The following is a 20,264-nucleotide window of genomic DNA, read 5'->3' as shown; positions in this document are numbered from 1 at the left end:
ACTAAAAGAAGCCATTAGGAAAAAGAAAACCAGGACGTCCTCTTAAACGATTCAACGATGACTTCTAAGGCCGGAACAGGCCACACTAGGCCTAAATCCTTGATACATATGATGATGATGAAGGGGGGAGACTAATGTTATTGTCATATTAGTAGGATGCCAGATACAAGGAGGACTAGTCTCCTCCAGGAGAGAAAGTGTGGAGGTTTCTCTCAGTAACTGGGAGAAAAGAAACAGTGCAAACCATGGGGAATTTTGCTTTCATTGTAATTTTTCTCAATTTCCAAATTTTTTCACCGCAAACGTTTTTGTGGGGGAGGGAGGGTCAGCTCTTTGTGTTTCCTGCTGCTTTTTTTCTCTTTCCTTGTTTAAGTACTTTAAGGGTGAGATTTCCTCACCTTGTAACTTTCTGTGACCCTTCTTTCAAGTTCTTCCCACAGCTTCCACCAACTACCCTATATATCTTTACTGTTAACCTCCAATTCCATATCTTCAGCTAGCAGCACTATCTTCTCGCCAGTCTTGTAAGACAGTGTGTTGAATCCTCTGAATGTATAAACATTTTCAGCAGTTTCTTCAAACCAACATATACTCTGCTCTCACCTGACTCCATAATGTATACACTTTCTTAGTACAATGCAAGATATATTCTTTCTGAAAGTTTGGGAATTTCTCACCCTCACTAATGGTAATAGCCCAAGGAAAAAAAATCTTTCTTAAATAATATTCCTTGAAGAGAGCAGTAACACCCTGGTCCATGGGATGCAAGAGTAAGGAGATATTCTGTGAAAGGGTTAATGGGATGGGCATCGTAAGCACAAGTAGTTCTAAGTTGAGGACTAACTGTACCTGTATGTGATACACAAAATTCACGTGACATCACACAGCATAGGTTCAATAGAGGTAGGGGTGCACCACAAAGTAACATACATGAGGTCAAAGCTCTCATCAGTTCTCCTCCTTAAAATGTTGAATGACTGATTTGTGGTTCTATGGCACAAGGACAGCAAAGGTCATACTGCACCAAAACTCAGGTTATAACAGTACAGAGTATATTGATAAATATATTAATAAATAAATGGTGATAAAGAGATAAATTTTTGAATAATATAAAACATATGTACAAGGTTTAGTATCCACCCAGTCTAGCCATAAATACTGTTACAAATTTAACAGCATGTAAACCTTTTACAGCTTTCAGCACATACAAAACACATGTATAATGTGCATATAGCAGCACTCAATGTTCAAAATGTCTCCCTTTTGCCTTCACATAAAATCTCTGAGGCTACATATCGATGACAGAACACACACAACATCCAATGGAAACGCTGCCACTTCTCACTCCAAATCCACCTTCAGGCTGGCAATGCTGGGTTGTCCTCAAGCGACTTTCTCAAGCTCCAGCAATAATTTGAAGTCCAACGGATTAAGATCAGGACTTCCAGATGGTGATATATAGTCAGGCACATTTACCTCTAGCCATTGTTGTGTGGTCCTTGCCTTGTATGCAGGGGCTGAGTCCTGTTGGAAGGTCCACCAACTACCATGAAACAAGGTGTTGTTCAGAGGCCATACCACAGGTTTCAACACGTCTTGAAACACTTTGGTGGAGATTTTGACCTCCTTTCTTGCAGAAATGCAACTTGGATATTCTCTTGATATGGTGCCCTCCACCAAATCATCACTGATGCAGGGTGATGACCTCTCTGAATCCTGAGTGCTATGGCACATGATGTGCAATCATCCAGGACATATATCCAATCATTCTGGCAGTTAATCTCTTCAATGGTAAAAACTTTTCATTTGTGAAGAAGATATCTGTGTCTGTTGTTCGCATACAGCTGGAGAAGTACCTGTGATTTTACACCCTCTGACGCATAAGTTGTGATGTTAGGAAATGTCCAGTAGAATAACAATAGGCTTCCTCCCCAAGTCATCAGTTAGTACACGTGACATCTTTCTCTGCAAAACATTCGTTTCTCGCAACATCACTTTCTGTGTTCTCACAGGATTATGGCTGAATTGTTCCTTCATAGCCCTCAAGCTGTCACATCCTAACACAGCATGGTCAAACTGTTCTTTGGTGGTGAAATAGACCTTGTAAACATCCTATTGATCCTGAGCATTTTTAGCATTTTGAAATTAACAGGTAGTTGCATTCCAACTTTGTAAAGTGCTATTACAGATACACAGGTCTCATAATCTCCCTGATGTTTGTTAACTAGTACAGCTAGACAAACAGTGGGGAGATTATATCACACAGCACCACGACAGAATCTGGTTTGCACAATTCTGTAGACAGTGCAGGGTGTGTGTGTGGAAGTTGCAACAGTATTTATGGCAAACCTGTGTACAATGCAGTTTCTACATATAAACAAATTTATAATCAAATATGTTAGAATAAATTAATTCTTTGTAAATATTTAAAAACATCATGCAATTTGTCTGAGTCCGATAACATTTGCTTGAGTATACAGGGCTCGACCAGATAAGTAAAAATCTCATTCCTCTCTTGTGTGAAGTGCTGACATTCCACCAGAATGACTAATGGTGAGACAGGTGTTGCATTTCTCACCCACTGGTGGGTCAACAGTACTCAGTAAATAAGAATGTGTAAGATGACTGTGACCCTGGCAAGAACAGCTTCCTCTCTTCTGTTCCTACATTGGCTAGACTGCCAATGCTTAATTTCAGGCTTAATATCATGCAATTTGTCAGTGCTTCCTGTTAGGAGTGTTGCCATTGGGCAATTAGCTTTGATTTTATAATGTGTATGTAATCAGTATATGGGACTGTCAAACAGTATGTCAAAAAAGTACGAGCTGATCTAGAAGATGCATCTGCGATGTCATTTCCTTTCATTCCAATGTGGCTGAGAATCCAGCACAACCCAACATCAAAATTAAGGATCTTTATTTTGTACAAAATTTGTGAAAAGCACTGGTAGCTAATCAGATACCATGATGGTGGATCACAGGATCCTGTGCACAGGATAAAGTGGTTTAAACTAAAGGAGGAAGTAGTGAAGAACAGATATAAAGAGATGATACTTAAGGAGATAAAGATTTCAGTGATGTCCAGCAATGGTGGCAACACAGTGTAGACACAATCAGGAAATGTGGCAAGGAGATACTGGGAGAAACAGGCAAGATAAGAGAAAACAAGGAAAGCTGGTGGTGGGAAGAAATTGTACAAGCAGCAATGCAAAAGAAGAAAGCGGCAAAGAAAGTTTGAGATGCCTCCCAGAAGGATGAAGAACGTGGTGGCGAAAGTAGTGGTACAGGCAAAAACAAAGCCATATAAAAATTTGTATGATGAATTAGAAACGACTGAAGGACAAAAGCATGTTTACAGGTTGGCTAAATATTGGATTAAAGCCAGGAAAGACATCTCCAAAGTGAAGCAAGATGGAATAATAATAAGAAAATCAGAATGTATTCAGATCAGATGAAAGAAATATTTTGAGAAGTTGATGAATGCGGAAAAGGGGAGGTTGTCTGAGGAAGAGGGATTACCAAATGAAAGAATGACTAGGGGAACTGATGGAGGGAAAGTGAATCAAGAGTTGAAAGGCTGCTGGACCAGATGAAATACTGGTGAAGGTTTGGTAAGTATTAGGAGGTGAAGGCATTAATATGGAATCTTTGATGGAGATCTATAGTCAAGAGGTAATTCCTGTGGAATGGAGACAGTCATGGTACCTATATATAAGGGAAAGGGAGATATGCAGGACTGTAGTAATTAGAGGAATTAAACTTATGTCTCAGACAACAAAGTTATTTCAAAGAATCATAGATGAAAGGTTGAGAGAAGAAGTTAATATTGCAAAAGAACAGTTTGGTTTTATGCTTCAAAGAGGAACTATGGATGCAATATTTATTCTGAGGCAGATGATCGAAAAATACGTGGAAGGACAAAGGCCACAACATGTTGTTTTTATATGTCTAGAGAAGGCATATGCCACAGTACCTAGAAAAGAGATATGGAGGAGTCTAAGAGAAAATAAAGTATCAGAAAAAATGTCAGACTGATACAGGAAATGTACAGAAATGTGCAAGCAACAGTTGGGAGCTGTTTGGTAATAACAGTTTTGTGGTAACATTGGTTTACATCAGGGATCAGCACACAGTCCTTTTCTCTTTAATGTAGTAATAAATACTTGGACAGAACAAATCAGAGAGAGAGAGCACTTTGGAGTATGTTACATGCAGATGCTACTGTACTGTGCAGAAACGAGAGGAAGTGGAACAAAAGCTGATAAGATGGAACAGAGTAGTAGAAGAAAGAGGACTGAGAGTTAGTAGAAGAAAAATTGAATATCTGGTGTGTGGTAAAAATGTTGACACCAAAGAAAATGTAATGCTGAATGGAGGTGTCATCAAGAAAATAGATAAATTCAAATATCTGGGTTCAGTAGAGGATAGTAAAGGTGAAGTGAAAAGGGAAGTAAATAACAGAATTGGAAAGAAATGTAAGGAATTTTGTGCGATAGAAAAGTTCCAGTGAAAATGAAAGGACCTACAATGTTATATGGAATGGAGACACTGCCTGTGTGGAAATGAAAAATATGATGGACAAAGTATCATGATGATGGAAATACAAGGAGGAAGAAGACCTGGAAAGAATGTAGAGGAAGATCTGAAGAGACAAAACCTGGAAAAAGATGTAGTCTACAATAGAAACCAATGGAGAAGACTCATCAGAAACAGTGACCCCATATAGAAATGGGAGCAGCTGAAGAAGAAGAATTAAGTTTTCATCTGAGTGATAGAGGGGAGTGGCATTTACTTTAACATAAAGACATTAAGTGAGTAATGTGCAAAAAGCACTGGTAGCTAATCATATAACATGATGGTGAATCAGGCTCAACCATGGCAGCATGCTCTCCCTTGTAGAACTAATACCTGGGAACCATAATCAAGCTTTGAACATATGAGTACATGATAAATGCAGAGCAAGGAACATTGATCAATATTTGTTGGAAGGCTAAACAGCAGAGTAGGAAATTAATATCATATATATAGAAATTGTTGGAGAGGAGAACAAATTAATTTTAAGTACCTGATGAATTCTTGATCACTAACAATATGTTCTAACAAAAGGATATGCACAAATTCATTTAGAGAGAAGACAGTCAATGAAACTTTTCTCATTTATGTTATTCAGAATAGCAATATTTTATGGCAGTTCAGGACACAAGAGTATACAGGTGGATTTGAAATGAAAGTGATCACTTTCTGTTTCAAAAGTGTGTAAAAAGTTTTCAAAATAATCAAAGTAGAGTAGTTTTCAGAGGTGGAGTAGACTCAAATATACAAATATTATTGTAGAGAGTAGCAGACACTGAAGAAAATTCTTCATCCAGAGAGGCAGGTGTTACATTGAATGTTGTCTACAATTCTGTGGTGGTCTTGCAAAGTCTTGAGAAGACAATCCTGGAGGAGAAAAATATGTAGTGAGAGTATTAGAGCGAGTGAAAGAATTGATAGTTGTGGCAAGTACGAATGAAGTGAAAGGAGATAAATTTTTTTATGAGAGAGGAGTTGAAAGTATTGTTGATGTAGCGAAAGAAAAGAGAGTGACAGAGTTAGGATGATGAGTCTGTTGCTGTGGTACAACAGAGAGGAGTTTAGAAGGAGGGCCGTAATCGCAAATGACTCTATGCGCAGCTTATGCAGATGGTGTGGTGTGGAATTCGTGGACGTGTGGAATGAGTTTGATGGGCGAAAGGATTTATACAAGATGGATGGCCTCATTTAAATGGATTTGGTGTGCGGAGACTGGAAAAAGTGTTGCTGAATGAAGTGAAAATGGATGTGCAGAACCAGGGAAGCTAGAACTACCGAGGAGGGGGGGGGGAGTGGATATGTGGACATCAGTGAGACTTGAGTGTAAGAATGTATATAATGTACCCAAGTCAGTACTAAAGACAAGTAATCGGAATGGGATAGTTAGAATAACGCATCAAGATAGGGGTGGGACAAAGGGACCTCTGCATTTCACATACCAATGCCAGGAGTATTTAGGAACAAGAAGGAAGAATTTTTGGCCTTGTTGGCTCTTCCTGGCCACAGGTTATTGGCATTAGTGAAACATGGCTGAGGGAAGAGGATATAGTTAGTGGGATAGAATGTGTAGGTTATAGTGTGTTTAGGAGGGACAGAGAGAATAAAATGGGGGGAAGGAGTGTTATTGATAAGCTGATGAACTGCAGCCAAGGAGAATTGTAGGTGTATTGCAGGATAGTGAAAAGAGTTCATTTGAGGCTATTTGGTGTGAGATTATGACTAGCAGAACAAAATATACAGTTGGGTGCTGCCATAGCCAGGTGATGGAATAGATGGTGGAGATAGTATGCATAAACAAATTGATGAAATGAGTGGAAGGAGGGTAATTATTATGGGGGATTTCAACTATGGTAACATTGATTGGAAGGAGGAGAGGACACATGTGAGAAAGGAACTGGATTTTATTCAATTATTAAGGAATAACTATATCTGAGACAGCAAGTAATAGAAAATACTAAGGGTTTGAGAGTGCTTGACTGGTAATAGCATCTGAGAATTTGAATGTAATGAATATGACTATGTTGCCACCTACTGGTGAGAGTGATCATAAGGTCTTGACCTGGGAGGTGCTAAAGGTGTGGAATTTTCGATTAAGACAGGGTATATGTGGAATGCTGGCAAGTATGACAAGCTTAGGAGATTGCTTGGTTCAGTGCCATGGCATGTAAAACTGCAAGGGCTGGATGTCGATAGAGCATGGGAAGTGGTCAAGGAGCATTTACAGGAGGTTATGGCTGATTGTATACCTAGGGTCCGAATAGTAAAACAAGTAGGGGTTAAATGGATGAATAACACCATTCAACTTGAGCCAAAAAAAGAAACAACCGTGGAGGAAATTTAAAGAGAAAGGTGACCTGCAGGCACACGAACGGTATAAAGCAGGCCAGAAGGGTAACAAGTGTGGTAAGAAAAGCAAAAGTGGATTATGAAAGGAAACTAGCTATGCAAGCTGAAGAGAATTCCAAACATTTTTTCAATATGCTGCAAGCAAAAAAAAAAAAAAAACTGTACACAGCAGAATGATTTTAAGGAATGCCGATGGTAAGGAGGTCACTGAATCAGCTGATATAGTGGAATTACCGAGTGAGCACTTTGCAAGAATATATCATCCAGGTGGTGACACTGAAAGAATGAAGGAACCATTAGTTTATAAGGAAACTGTGATGAATGTAGTGAATAGTCTGTTACAGAACCTTAATATGAATACATCTGTGGGATTGGATGGTATACTGGCACGGGTCTTACATGAAGCGGCTAAAGAATTATCAGTGCCCTTGACTATGTTGTTTAATCTGAGACTCGGGTCTGGTTTAGTCCTGAAGGTGTGGAAAGAGGGGAAAAACAGTTTCACTGCATAAAGGAGGATCCAAGACTACTGTTGCAAATTAACGACCAATCAGCATATCAGGAGTCATCAAGATCCTGGAGAAAGTAGTCAAGGGAAAAATACAAGAATGGATTGATGAAAATGAGATACTGTGCAGGGGACAGCATGGCTTTGTGAAGGGTAGATCATGCCTCAGTAACTTGCTCACATTCTATAACACAGTGACGGCTGAACTGGATAAGGGTAACGGGTTTAGTGATTTTACTGGACCTTGCTAAAGCCTTTGATAGGATACCACATGGAATTCTAATCAGTAAACTGCAGCATAAGTAAGCTTATGCTGCAGTTTAAGCATAAGCTCACCATCCCTATATCCATGACAATGGATATAGGGATGGTGAGATGGATGGGAGGATGGTTGATGGAGAGATATCAGAGAGTGGTTTATTCAGGGGTAGAGTCCAAAAGACGGCCTGTGATGGTGTGCCGAAGGGTTCTGTTCTTCGACCACTGCTTAATTTGTTCATTAACGATATAGAGAAGGATCTAAGAGGAACGGTTCATTTGTTTGCTGATGATGCAAAGTTAGGTAGGGCAATAGTGAATGCAGAAGATGTCAAAATCTTGCAGGATGATTTGGATAGATTAGAGTTCTGGGCTAAGGAGAATGGATGTCAGTTTAATGTGACAAAATGTAAGGTTATGCATTTTGGGATGAAAAGATTAGCAGCAGTATACCACATTGGTGGAACTGTACTCCAGGAGATTGATGAAGCCAGGGACTTGGGAGTGTTGGTGGATAGGGAGATGAAGTTTAGGGGACACATTGCAAAAGTGGCTAAATCAGCTCATCAAATCACTTGGTTGCTGAAAAATACTTTAACAAGCAGAGACAAACAGGTTATTGTTTCTCTGTATCGAGCCTTGATAAGACCCCATCTGATTACTGTGCCCAGATATGGGTGCCAGGGTTTCTTCTTGATGGGGAGGAGGTGGAGAGGATCCAGACGAGTGACCAAGATGATAGCAGGTCTATGGAACGAACCTTATGAGAACAGGTTGAAGATTTGTGGGTTGCAGAAATTGGTTGATAGGCAGAAAAGGGGAGATATGATTGAGACATTCAAATTGCTGAAGGGTTTCTATAGGATTAATTCAGAGGATATTTTTGAGATCAGGACTGGTGGTGAGAGAACTAGGGGACATCTATGGAAGCTAGGCACTCATTCTCTGTTGTGGGTGCTATGACAGTGAATGAGTTCAAGGATCCTAGCTCAAACACCCACAACAGAGAATGAGTTCAAGGTAAGGTATGATAGATATTGTGAGAATGTCGAATAGTTGTGTGGACATGATGTTTAGGGTCTCCCTCGATGAGTCTAAGGACTCCCTGGAGTCGCCCGTAATAATAATAATAATAATAATTGAAAGTTCCTAAAAAAGTAAGCATGTGCTCTGAGAGAACACAAAAAAAAAAAAATCTAAGAAAGGGAAGCAACGTATAAAAGTAGCTATACAAAAGTCATGGGAAAACTTTGATAAAAATGCAGTCAGCTTTCACAATAGCAAATTCATAGGAACCACAGGAATGGCTTGTTATAACAAATAAAGTTTGAAATAGTAAATAGTTTTAGCATTGTACCTGTATGGATTTGGTCTGGACTTTTCAGCAGTTTGTTAGAGCGAGAGTTTGTTACAGTGGTATCTGAAATAATGAGTTGACTATCGGAAAGGTGGCAACGAGTTGGAGAGACTCAAGAGGCTTAGAAATGGAGTAAAGAGCACTGTAAAAGGAATCAGTGATAAGTCACGTGAAAATTGAAATAATCTAAACATCTGGAGTGATTACTCTTAAAGACTATTGAATGAAACAATAAGGACAGAATGACTGTAAAAAATATTGAATAGAAATACAATCAGGAATACTTATCAATAATTGTGGTAGGAAAAAAAAAAATCAAAAACCTGAAATGTGGAAAAGGGCAGCTGGAGTCGATAATATACAATTAGAAATTTTCAAATATGAGGTAGAAAGTTTTCCCATGTTTGAAATGCATAATTCAGAAGACTGAATTACAAATGAGGGAACACAGCTCACATGGTACACATTTACAAAAAGGTAAATAAAACTGAATTTGAGAATTACAGACAGACAAATTTCCACATTGGGTGTTCCAGGTGAGCTTAGCTGTTCAGTTTTTCTTAGTTTTTCCAGGTTTCTATTTCAGTTAAGAAAAACTGAAATAGAAACCTGGAGAAGATTATGCTGGGTTAAAGCCAGAACAGGGATTTTCAGGACAAGATTTTTTTTTTAATGAACACAAACAGTTAAGAAATCATGGGAATATAACAGTGATCTGTATTTTAGGTTTTGTAGATCTAAGATAAAATGTATGTTAATTCTTAAATAAATTTAAGAATTAACATACAGTTTCCTAAGGCACTTAGCAATTATGGATTAAAGATCAGCATTCACAAATCAAAAACTATATCTTCAGGCAATAAGAATATAAACATTTCAGTTAATTATGAAAAATTAAAAGAAGTAGAAAGATTCACTTGGGAAGCATACAGAGATAAATGGTCTAAATATGACATTAAAGCATGCATTGCGAAAGAAACTGTTTCTCTTAAGTGGTTATAGCCTCTTTAGAAGGACAAAATACAGCTAACTACAAGACTCTACCTCATCGATACCCTTATTAACTCTGCCTTACTATATGGATGAGAGTTAGACATTGCCAAAGGAAGATGAGAAAAGACTATTGGCCTTCGAGATGAAGTACTACAGAAAGGTTTTGAAGATGCCGTGTATGGCACATCTAATATATGAGTTTAGAAGGAAAATCCACTCCATTGCTAGAACACAAGAAAATATCAATAAAATACATTAGAAACAACTCCAGTAGCTGGGCCACATTAGCTAGATCAGATAACTTACCTAAAACAGCACTATAGGACTTAACTTCTGGTAAAAACACAGGGGCGACCAAGAATCATCTGGATAGATAATGATAGAAAATGGACTAATTCTTCGCTCACCACTTTGTTAAGGAGATCCCAAGACAGAAACATCTGAAGAGAGAGTATGTTGGGACTGTCACCTTTATAGGTCCTCCATAGTCTATGTGACTATGGATGAAGAAGAACAGCTAACATGTATAACAAGTTTATTATATGCCTTGGATCTACAGAGTGATTCTCTCCTTCCTTTCAGTATGATCATCACTGATTTTGATAAATTATAAAGACTATTACCATGCTAAGAATAATTAACTTCCTGATGTTTTGACCTTCATATTAAGGTCATCATCTGGAGTATGTACAGAGAGAGAGAGAAGCTACATTAAATTTCAAATGGTATGCCAAAGTGACAGCAATCTGATCATTTGATCAACCATTATTCTACTGGCCTGAACTGTAGTGAAAAAAAGAAAAAGAAAAAAGCTATATCCTATTAATAACAGGTTAAGAGAACAAATTCATATTAATACTTTTAATATAGGAATAATGGCAGCCTAATCAATAACGTAAGGCTAAAATCCGGGAGTACTACGGTCCTAATTATAATTTATAATGAACGCTTAGAACAAATGGTTACATGGGTATGGAGTTTTATAAGACTCTTTAAACTTGAGCTCATACTACCATGTTTTGGTGCACTATAATGAACAGGTGCCTTTGCAATCAATTCTATGTGGAGTATTCAGGACATGATCAGGATGGCCAGATTTCCCACAGTCCTTAAATTTCATGTGTCATTATGTTCCTTTTTTTTTTTCAGATAGGAATTGTGCATCCAGTTTCACCTGTATAAGGCAAATTACAGGTGCAGTGAATATGATATACTCCAGGGTGGGCCAGGGAAGGAAGGGGATCCAAGGATCTCTTTCTTTCAGGTCACATTAATAAATACAATCTTAATGCCATCTTTTTTTTTTTGATTTCATTATAAATTATAATTAGGACTGTAGTACTCCAGGATCATAGCCTTAAATTATTGATTAGGTCACCATGATTGCTGTTAAAAGTATTATTATTGTATGGACACCTCCATAGAGTCCAAAGACTCACTGATAGAGACTCAAACTATCCACACAATCTATCATACCTCTCCTTGAACCCAGTAACAGACAAAGCACTAACAACAGAGCTCTGGCAACCCATTTTCACTCCCATCCTTACTAACCACATTTTTACTCAATTTCAAGGGATTACCACTTGTTCTGTCCCCATTAACTAAGTGCTGAAATATTTCCCCTGCATCAATCCTATAAAATCCTTTAAGCAACTTCAAAATGCTTCTATCATATCTCCTCCTTTTCACCTATCAGTCAACTTCTGCAATGCACACATCCTCAATCTATCCTCATAGGGAACATTCCACAGACCACTCACCATTTTGGTTGCTTGCCTCTGAATCCTCTCAACCACTTCCTAAATCCCCAAGAAACCCAGATCAAACCTGAGAACAGTAATCCAGATGTGAATGTATCAAGGCCTTATAAAGAGGAATAACAACTTCCTGTCCATACTTGTTATTGTAGTGATCATCTATAGTCAAGTAGTCTTATTAGCTATGCTAGCAACATATCCTCTAAACTTCAACTTTTTGTCTACCACCACCTCTAAATCCCTAGATTCATCAATTTCCTGAATTAGAATTCCATCATGGTACACAGATTGAATTTTATTTATCCCAAAATGCATAACTTCACATTTTTCAAGATTAAACTGACACCCATTATCTTTTGCCCATACTGACAGCTTATTTAAATCATCCTACAAGCTCTCCACATCATCTTGATTCACTATTACTCCACCTAATTTTTCATCATCAGCAAACAACTGAATATTTCTTTTCAAGTTATTTCCTATATCATTTATGTACAAATTAAATAGTAGTAGTCCTAGCACTGAACCTTATGGCACACCGCTAGCCACCAGCTTTTGCCTGAATTCTGCTCTGTAACCACTTTCTGATAACTGTTTAACAGTCACTCCTCTTATAAGAATGGTTATGTGGCATATCTATCCCCATTTGATCCAATTTGCATAACAGAGTTCCATGTGGTATTCAATCAAATGCCTTTGCAAAATCCATTATTATAAAAAGTCAATAAATAACTAAGGTATGACAACCCTTCACAATGCTACGTTGCTCCTCATAGAGTATCATTCTTATCCACTCATTGTTGAATTCTTTTTGACCAATTTTTCCAGTATTTTTACTATCACTCCTGAGATACTGATTTATGTATAATTTGCTAGTACAATTTTAGAACCTCCCATATTAATATGAATTTGTTCTCTGACTGTGTTATAAATAAGATAGCTTTGATGTAGGTTTTTTAAAAAAATTCTGAATCAAATTTTAATTTCTAAAATTAATTTTAGAAATTAAATTATTCTTAATGCAGTAGTCATCTACATAATTTACTAAAATGAAAATTATTCTATCTTTGAAATAGAATAAAGTTCAAAAAGTTGTTCTGGATAACTTTTCTACCAAGAGAAAAGTTGTTCAAAACAATGCAATTATATAGTGTAAATGAGACATTATAATGAGCAAAACAGTCTATATTTAAAGTTGAAAATCACCAGATAGAACTGAAGATACTGGTAGATGATTTGAAGTTAAATTGTATGTAAGACAAGTATCTTCACCTTCTTATTTATCATCTGTATGTATCACGTTATGAAGAAAAGTGACATTAAATCAAATATCAAAATTGGAGATGTTAATTTCAGCTCTTTACTTTATGTGCAAGGCAAATTAAATAAAGAAATAGGCAACAGAATAATCCAAGTTGATATGGTGGATGTCAACTGAATAAATTTATACGGAATAAGAGACATGTCATAAGATGGAACTAATTGTACAGTAGAAAACGGCGCTAAACAAATTTTAACTTCTGGATCTGAGACTGGAATCAGAAACAGAACAACTACCTAGAGACCAGATATGAGAATTGAAGAAAAATTAGGAGATTGAATAATAGATGAAATCAATGACAATCATATTAAAAATGAAGATATTAGGAAGGAACTTGACATTGTTAGAATTCAGGAATTTTTGAGTGGAGCTAATATTAGGCAGTATGGTCACAAACAGAATGAGAGGAAAGATTACCAAAAAAACGTGTTTGCAGCCAGGATGAAAAAGAAAGGATTCAGATGAAGAACAAGATCTAGGTGGACTGATGCAGTTAGAAGACCAAAATATAAGATCTGACAATAGGGGACAGATAACAAATTTGGAAGAAAACTTAATAGGAAGTTAGTAATAATGTAAACTTTTCATATATAGTATTATCATAGTATCCTGAATGTCCCTTGAGAGAATATATATCAGGAATTTGATCATGATGAACCTACTATGCATCTTCAGGAGTTCTAAATCAAACTGCTGTGACAAATTTCATGTTAAAAAAAAATAATAATAATAAAAAAGATGAGTCAAAACTGAAAATATAAAATGCCAAATGGATTTCTGATAGTGAGATTTTCCAGTGAGAACAATAGTTATATTTAGTTACTATTCAGTTAGGCATGTTTACTGAAGATAGTAAATAAAGAAAAATGGAATATTTCTATATCTGGAAATGGAATCAGTCTAGTATGGAAGGAAGCCAGTTGAATAAATTTAATGGAACAATTGAAGAAATCAAAAACACCATGTTTCCAGTATACAGTTGAACTTTGAAGAATGCAGATTTGAACTAAGAGGATCCACTTATACACCGTTTTTTTTAATAAATATATTAAAACTTTTTTGAAGATTTGTGACAATTTGAAAAAATTTGAAGACAGACCACATAGCTTAGAAATATCAAAAAATTAGATATATCATGAATGCCTAAAATATATGTAGATACTAGACTATTTTATCATTTACTACCATAAATATTATACACAAATCTATTATAAAAAGTTAAAATTTATCAACACTTACAGACTATACATGGTGCCATTCACTGTCGAGAGAAATGTAAGCAAATGTAAAGATGCAGTTAAATCATAACTGCATAAAATTAATTAAATAAAATAAAAATTTTGTAACGATTCATTCATTAGTGGTATAGGCTAGGCTACCATAAAGCAATCATATTGCTGCTGCTTTGTTATCAATGCATGAATTGCTATACCTGTAAATAAATATGAATAATTTCTTTTCTACATTATCTTTTCATTTTTGATGTCTAGTGTTAGCAATATGTATAACATCTACAGTGATTTGTATCATATAAGACAATATTTATGTACATCCTGACACATATGATTCATCTCATAAACAGACAACGTAAACTTACAGTATCGATAAATATGGTATAGTACTGTAAATGTATTTTCTCTTCCTTATTATTTTCTTAATAACATTTTCTTTTCTCTAGCCTACTTTATTGCAAGAATATAATACATACATACCATACAAAATATGTGTTAATCTACTGTTTATGTTATCGGAAAGGCTTCCAAGTCAACAGTAGGCTATTAGTGGTATGGGAAGTCAAAAGTTATATGTTTTTCAACAACGCGGGGGGAGGGGTAGCACCCCTTACCCTAGCATTATTCAAGGGTCAGCTGTACTAGAATAATAGTTAAGCATATAACACTCAAACAAATTTTAGCATATGGATCAGATCTGAATTCAAAGTAAGTTTACCAAAGACAACCACAGTTGGCAGAGAAGGGAGCAAAATGTCATCAATACCAGAACTACATTAAATATGATTCTAGTACATTAAATATGAACGTATCAGAAAAGACTTGACATTATGGGAATAGAATGGGAGATGAAAGATTAGCAAATCAGGTACTTGAAGCAACAAAAAAACATTTAAAAGAAGACCTAAGGGAGATAGGAATATTAGCAGCACTTGATGCAATTAGTAATGCTTTAGAACAGTGGTTCTCAAAGGGTGCGCCAGGGCGCACTGGTGCACTCTAGAAGATTTCCGGGTGCGCCCTATGGTATTCCAGAGAAATATGTGTCCAGATATAAAAATAAATATAGTTACTCTATTATACCTTTTCATTACGGATATACCGCTCTTTTTCTCAATACATCATTATTATGTTAATTAACAGCGGTTTTTCTTGCAAAGAGAACAAGAATATGGTTTATTCTTGTTGTGTATATTACTTATTTTAAAAGTATTGGAAGTGGATGTTATGTACATATTACTTATTTTCAGATAAATACACCCAAATAAAATGAATAGATTTCTCAAAAAGAAGCGTGATATTGAAGAAGAGGATTCTGGAAGTGAGCAAAAGTTAAGTACAAATAAGAAAGCAAAATCGCGGCCTACTCGCAAATATAATGAAAGTTATTTAAGCTTTGGTTTCACTTGGACCGGAAGTGAAGATCATCCTTTGCCGCTATGTTTAGTATGTGGATGTAAAATGGCAAATGAATCATTCCTTCCTAGTAAATTGAGTAAACATTTTAAAACTATACACTCTAATTTACAAGATAAATCTGTAAGTTTTTTCAAGAGATTGTCTGAACAGCAAACAAAAGCAGCAAATTCTTTTAAAAGTATAATGACTGTTTCTGAGAAAGGCTCAAATCGCTTCTTATCAAGTCTCAGAACTGACAGCAAAAAACATGAAAGATCATACTTTAGGTGAGTCACTTATTTTGCCTACATGCAAAAATATGGTCATGACAATGCTAGGAAATGAAGCAGCAATGAAAATAAGCAAGATCAAGATTCCTCTGTCCAACGATACAGTTCACAGGCGTATTATAGAAATGTCTTCTGATATTGAGAAAAATGTATGTAGTAATGAGAAAAATAATATGTAGTTGGTAATGTCTGTTGACTCATCAACTTGCAATGCAAATTTTGCATTGCAAGTTGATGAGTCAACAGACATTACCAACAAGGCTCTTAGCATTCGCCCATTTTATTAATGAAGATCAAATAGTAAATCAGTTTCTTTTTTGCAAAGAATTAAGTGTGTCTACAAAAGGTGAGGATGTTTTTAACATTTTGAATAGCTATCTTAATAAATAGCAGTTAACATTGAAGTCATTTGTAGGCATTTATACAGATGGAGCCCCTTCCATGGTAGGCTGTGTTAAGGGTCTTACATCTTTTGTAAAAACACAAAACGAGAATGTCATTGTAACTCACTGCTTTCTTCATAGGGAGGCCTTGATGGCAAAAATATTGGGAGAAAAATTAAGAGAAGTTTTAGATCAAGTTGTTCAGATGGTAAACTTTATTAAAACAAGACCTGTCAAATTGCGTTTATTCGAAAAGCTTTGTATTGATATGGATTCACAACCCAGACGACTGCTTTTACACACTGAGGTGAGGTGGCTGTCAAGGGGGGAAAGTACTTACCCATGTACACGAGCTAAGACAAGAACTTCTTGCGTTTTTTTCGAAGAGATGAAACAATTACATTTTTGTAACCTCCTTCGGTGGGAATTTTGGATTGCCAGGTTACAGTATTTGGCCGATATATTTCAGCAGCTCAATATTTTGAATACTAGCATGCAAGGGAAAGAAGAAAATGTTCTCACATCCACTGACAAAATGAAAGCGTTTCAGAGAAAACTACAAATTTGGAAAAGAAAAGCTGTTGAAGGTAATTTGAAAATGTTTCCATTGGTAAGTAACACTTGCATAAATGAAACACTTCCAATAATAGTTGAACATTTAACAAGTTTAGAAGAAAAATTGAGTTCTTATTTTCCATCACTTAACACTGAACAATATGATTAGATTAGAAACCCATTTATAGAAACTTCAAATGATTTTGGTTTAACATTAGAAGAAGAACTGGCAGCTATATCCACTGATCATGGATTGATGACTAAAAATAAGGAATTGTCTCTTGAAGCCTTTTGGATTTCTATAAAAGAAGAATATGTGTCAATATCTAAAAAAGCTTTGAACATTTTACTACAATTTTCAACATCATATTTATGTGAATTAGGATTTTCTACCCTCACCACAATTAAGTGTAAAAAGAGAGGAACTCTTCAATGTATTGATGAGGAAATGAGAGTTTGCCCTTCAAATATATGCCCAAACACTGAAACAATCGCTAGGACACATCAGGCTCATGTTTCTCATAAACACAAGAATGAATAAACTTAAGGTATGTCCCATTTTATTTTTTTTTTATCGCATTATTTTTTTCTTTAATATTTGACTTAATTATTATAACATATTTCTCAGAAATTTGTATATAGTGCGCCTACAATTATTTGTAGGATTTTAAATGCGCCCCGACTTCAAAAAGTTTGAGAACCACTGCTTTAGAAGAATGAAAGTAAAGGCTAATTTGGTGAAAGTAAAAAAAAAAAAAAAAAGATGGAACTTTGGACTACCATATCTTATTCATCCCCTTATTCTTCATCTGAGGGCACAGATGAAGAAAAGTGGCGATCAAGGTTTAAAAACAAATAGCAGATTTTAAGCACGTATAAAATTTCTTAAGGAATTCTTACATTTTCATACATATATCTGAACAAATGCAATATAAAGCGGCAAGTCCTTAATACAAGAGCAAGTGTTTAGATGCTCAAGAAAGTTAATTTTTAAAAACTTAAAATTAATTTAAGGAATATGGAATATCAAACTTACGTTTGATGGCTATATGATTTTGTTCCATCATTTGTCATTGCCATTATATATGGATTGTTACCCTAAAAATATTAGAAGTCAATTTTAACTGCATGTAGCAAACTATGATATGAAAATATGCTGAATGATAATATCTTCCAAAGAGTCCATCTGTATTTTTAATTTATAATAATGTTAAAAACTATGTACTCAATATAGTCGAGCTCATGGAAATTCTCTTAGCAATGCTATTTTAAGATAAATTCAACATTTATAGCAAATTTTATACTCGTTAAGTGTAATGATTGAAAATTAAATAGAACATTGCCATTAGTGTTAGCTGTTGCACATATACATATATAGCAAATGGTAGGGAGTGGTGAACCCAAGGTACCTGATGCTGGACCAAGCCTTACTTCACATAATACACATCTGTATGTAGAGGCTTAAGTGCTGTGAGGACATCATGTTGGAGGCTTAATGGATTGTATACAGCACTCAGAAAGGATTAAAACAGAATTTAATACTTCCTATATTTTGTCTCAGTCACTGAGACATCTTCAGGGATTACAAAAAAAAACGAATGTAACATATTCACAAATACACATAATACTAAGCCCAACCACATGGGTGACACTAAAGTCCTATCTAGGTGGGGTGCCCTCTAAGGGAGATTGTAGGTGGCCTGGAATGTAAGGCGGGACCTCTGGTGATAAGTGTTCCATAAATCTTAGGAAGCTTAATGCAACCTTATTTATTAAGATTTGGTTGATTTTTGAGAGCTGTTGTTGATTCTAAGAATAGCCTCTCATTTTTGAATTTGCTGTGGTGGAGCATGGTGGTTTTTTTCCATGAGATCCTGTGGGTTGTATCCAAGACATGGTCAGCCAGGCCTGACTGACCATAGTCGTGGTTGCAGATGTACGACTTGTGTTCCTCCAGGCAGATGGGTTGCTGATCTGCCTGTCTGTTCAAAGTACGTCAGCATACAGGAACAGGGTACTTTATAAACTCCAGGCACTGAGAGAGGAAGGAGCTGATCTTTTGTAGAATGGATAAGGGTAGCAAGTTTGCGGTGAGGCTTGAATGCTGCGTGTGTAGGTTGTATTTTTTTTAAATCTTGGTTATTTTTTCAGATGTGCCACGGATGTAGGGTATGGTGATGACATTTCTAAACTCTTTCTGAAGAGAAAACCGGGGAAGGAACTGATTATTTTTTTAATACTGTGATCGCTGTAGCCATTGGAGAAGAAAGTGTTGTGTATGTGGTCAAGCTCAGTTGTAAGGGCGGTTCCATTGGAACAAAGATTGTGGGCTCTTTTGGTAAGAGTTTTAATAATGCCATATTGTTGAGCAGGGTGGTAGTGGTGGGAGAGTTTGTGAATGTATCTGCCTGTGTGCTTGGGTTTTCTATATACAGTGAAGGACAGTGTACCGTTAGGAAGGCGTGTAACTAAGGTGTCTAGGAAGGGTAAACAATTGTCCTTTTCCATTGTAAACTAGATTCTTGGATGTAGGATGTTGAGGTGACTGAGGAAGGAATCTAGTGTATCTGGGACAGGAGGCCAAATAGAGAACACATCATCTACATATCTTAGCCAGATAGAAGGTTTGAGAGGAAATGAGTCTATGGCTCGTTTTTCAAAATCTTCCATATAAAAATTGGCGAGAGGGGGAACCCATGGCGGTTCCCTCTATCTGCTTGTTGATTTTTTTCTTCCAAGAAAAATAACCAGAATTGATGGCAAAGGAAAAGAGATCTAAGATGTCAGAAGGAAAAATGTTTTCTAAGAGTGTTAAAGTATCTATTAAGGGAATATTGGTAAACAATGATGAGATGTCAAAGCTTACCAATATGTCTGTGTTATTTAAGGTTAAATTTTCTATGAGGGTTTTAAAATGGGTAGAGTTTTTTATATAGGATGTGGAAAGTCCAGTGGAGGGGGGGGGGGGTCAGAGATTTGGCCAACTGTTTTGACAGTTTGTAGCAAGGTGCGTTAGTGGCATCTACTATAGGTCTTAGTGGGGAAATGGGTTTGTGGATTTTCAGTAAACCGTATATTCGGAGGGGACAGGAACAGAAAGGTTTAAGTTTTTTCATGATGTCCGGGCGCCAGGAAGATACTTTTTTTAAGCAAGTTTTTTAATTTTTTAACTTGTGTTTTTGTGGGGGTCGTGTTCTAGCGGGATGTAGGTAGAGCAATCATGGAGGATAATCTCCATTTTTCGATTGTATTCCATGGCATTAAGAACGACTGTGGCATTATCCTTATCTGC

The 20,264-nt window shown here is 36.3% G+C and overlaps 1 protein-coding gene across 1 annotated transcript in view; it reads right to left on the bottom strand.

Moving 5' to 3' along the window:
- Window positions 1-20,264, bottom strand: part of ergic53 (lectin, mannose binding protein ergic53) — a 229,324-nt gene that overhangs the window by 144,408 nt on the left and 64,652 nt on the right. Inside the window, exon 5 of the mRNA XM_090404652.1 lies at window positions 18,009-18,070. Within this exon, the coding sequence (XP_090260778.1) occupies window positions 18,009-18,070 (62 nt within the window). The remainder of the gene's footprint in view (window positions 1-18,008; window positions 18,071-20,264) is intronic.

The sequence above is a fragment of the Typopeltis vanoorti genome, chromosome 15, assembly GCF_054136105.1.
Source record: "Typopeltis vanoorti isolate ZY-2024b chromosome 15, IOZ_Tvanoo_1.0, whole genome shotgun sequence".
NCBI classification, from domain to species: Eukaryota; Metazoa; Arthropoda; class Arachnida; order Uropygi; family Thelyphonidae; genus Typopeltis; species Typopeltis vanoorti.
This window is presented reverse-complemented; position numbering and strand designations above follow the sequence as displayed.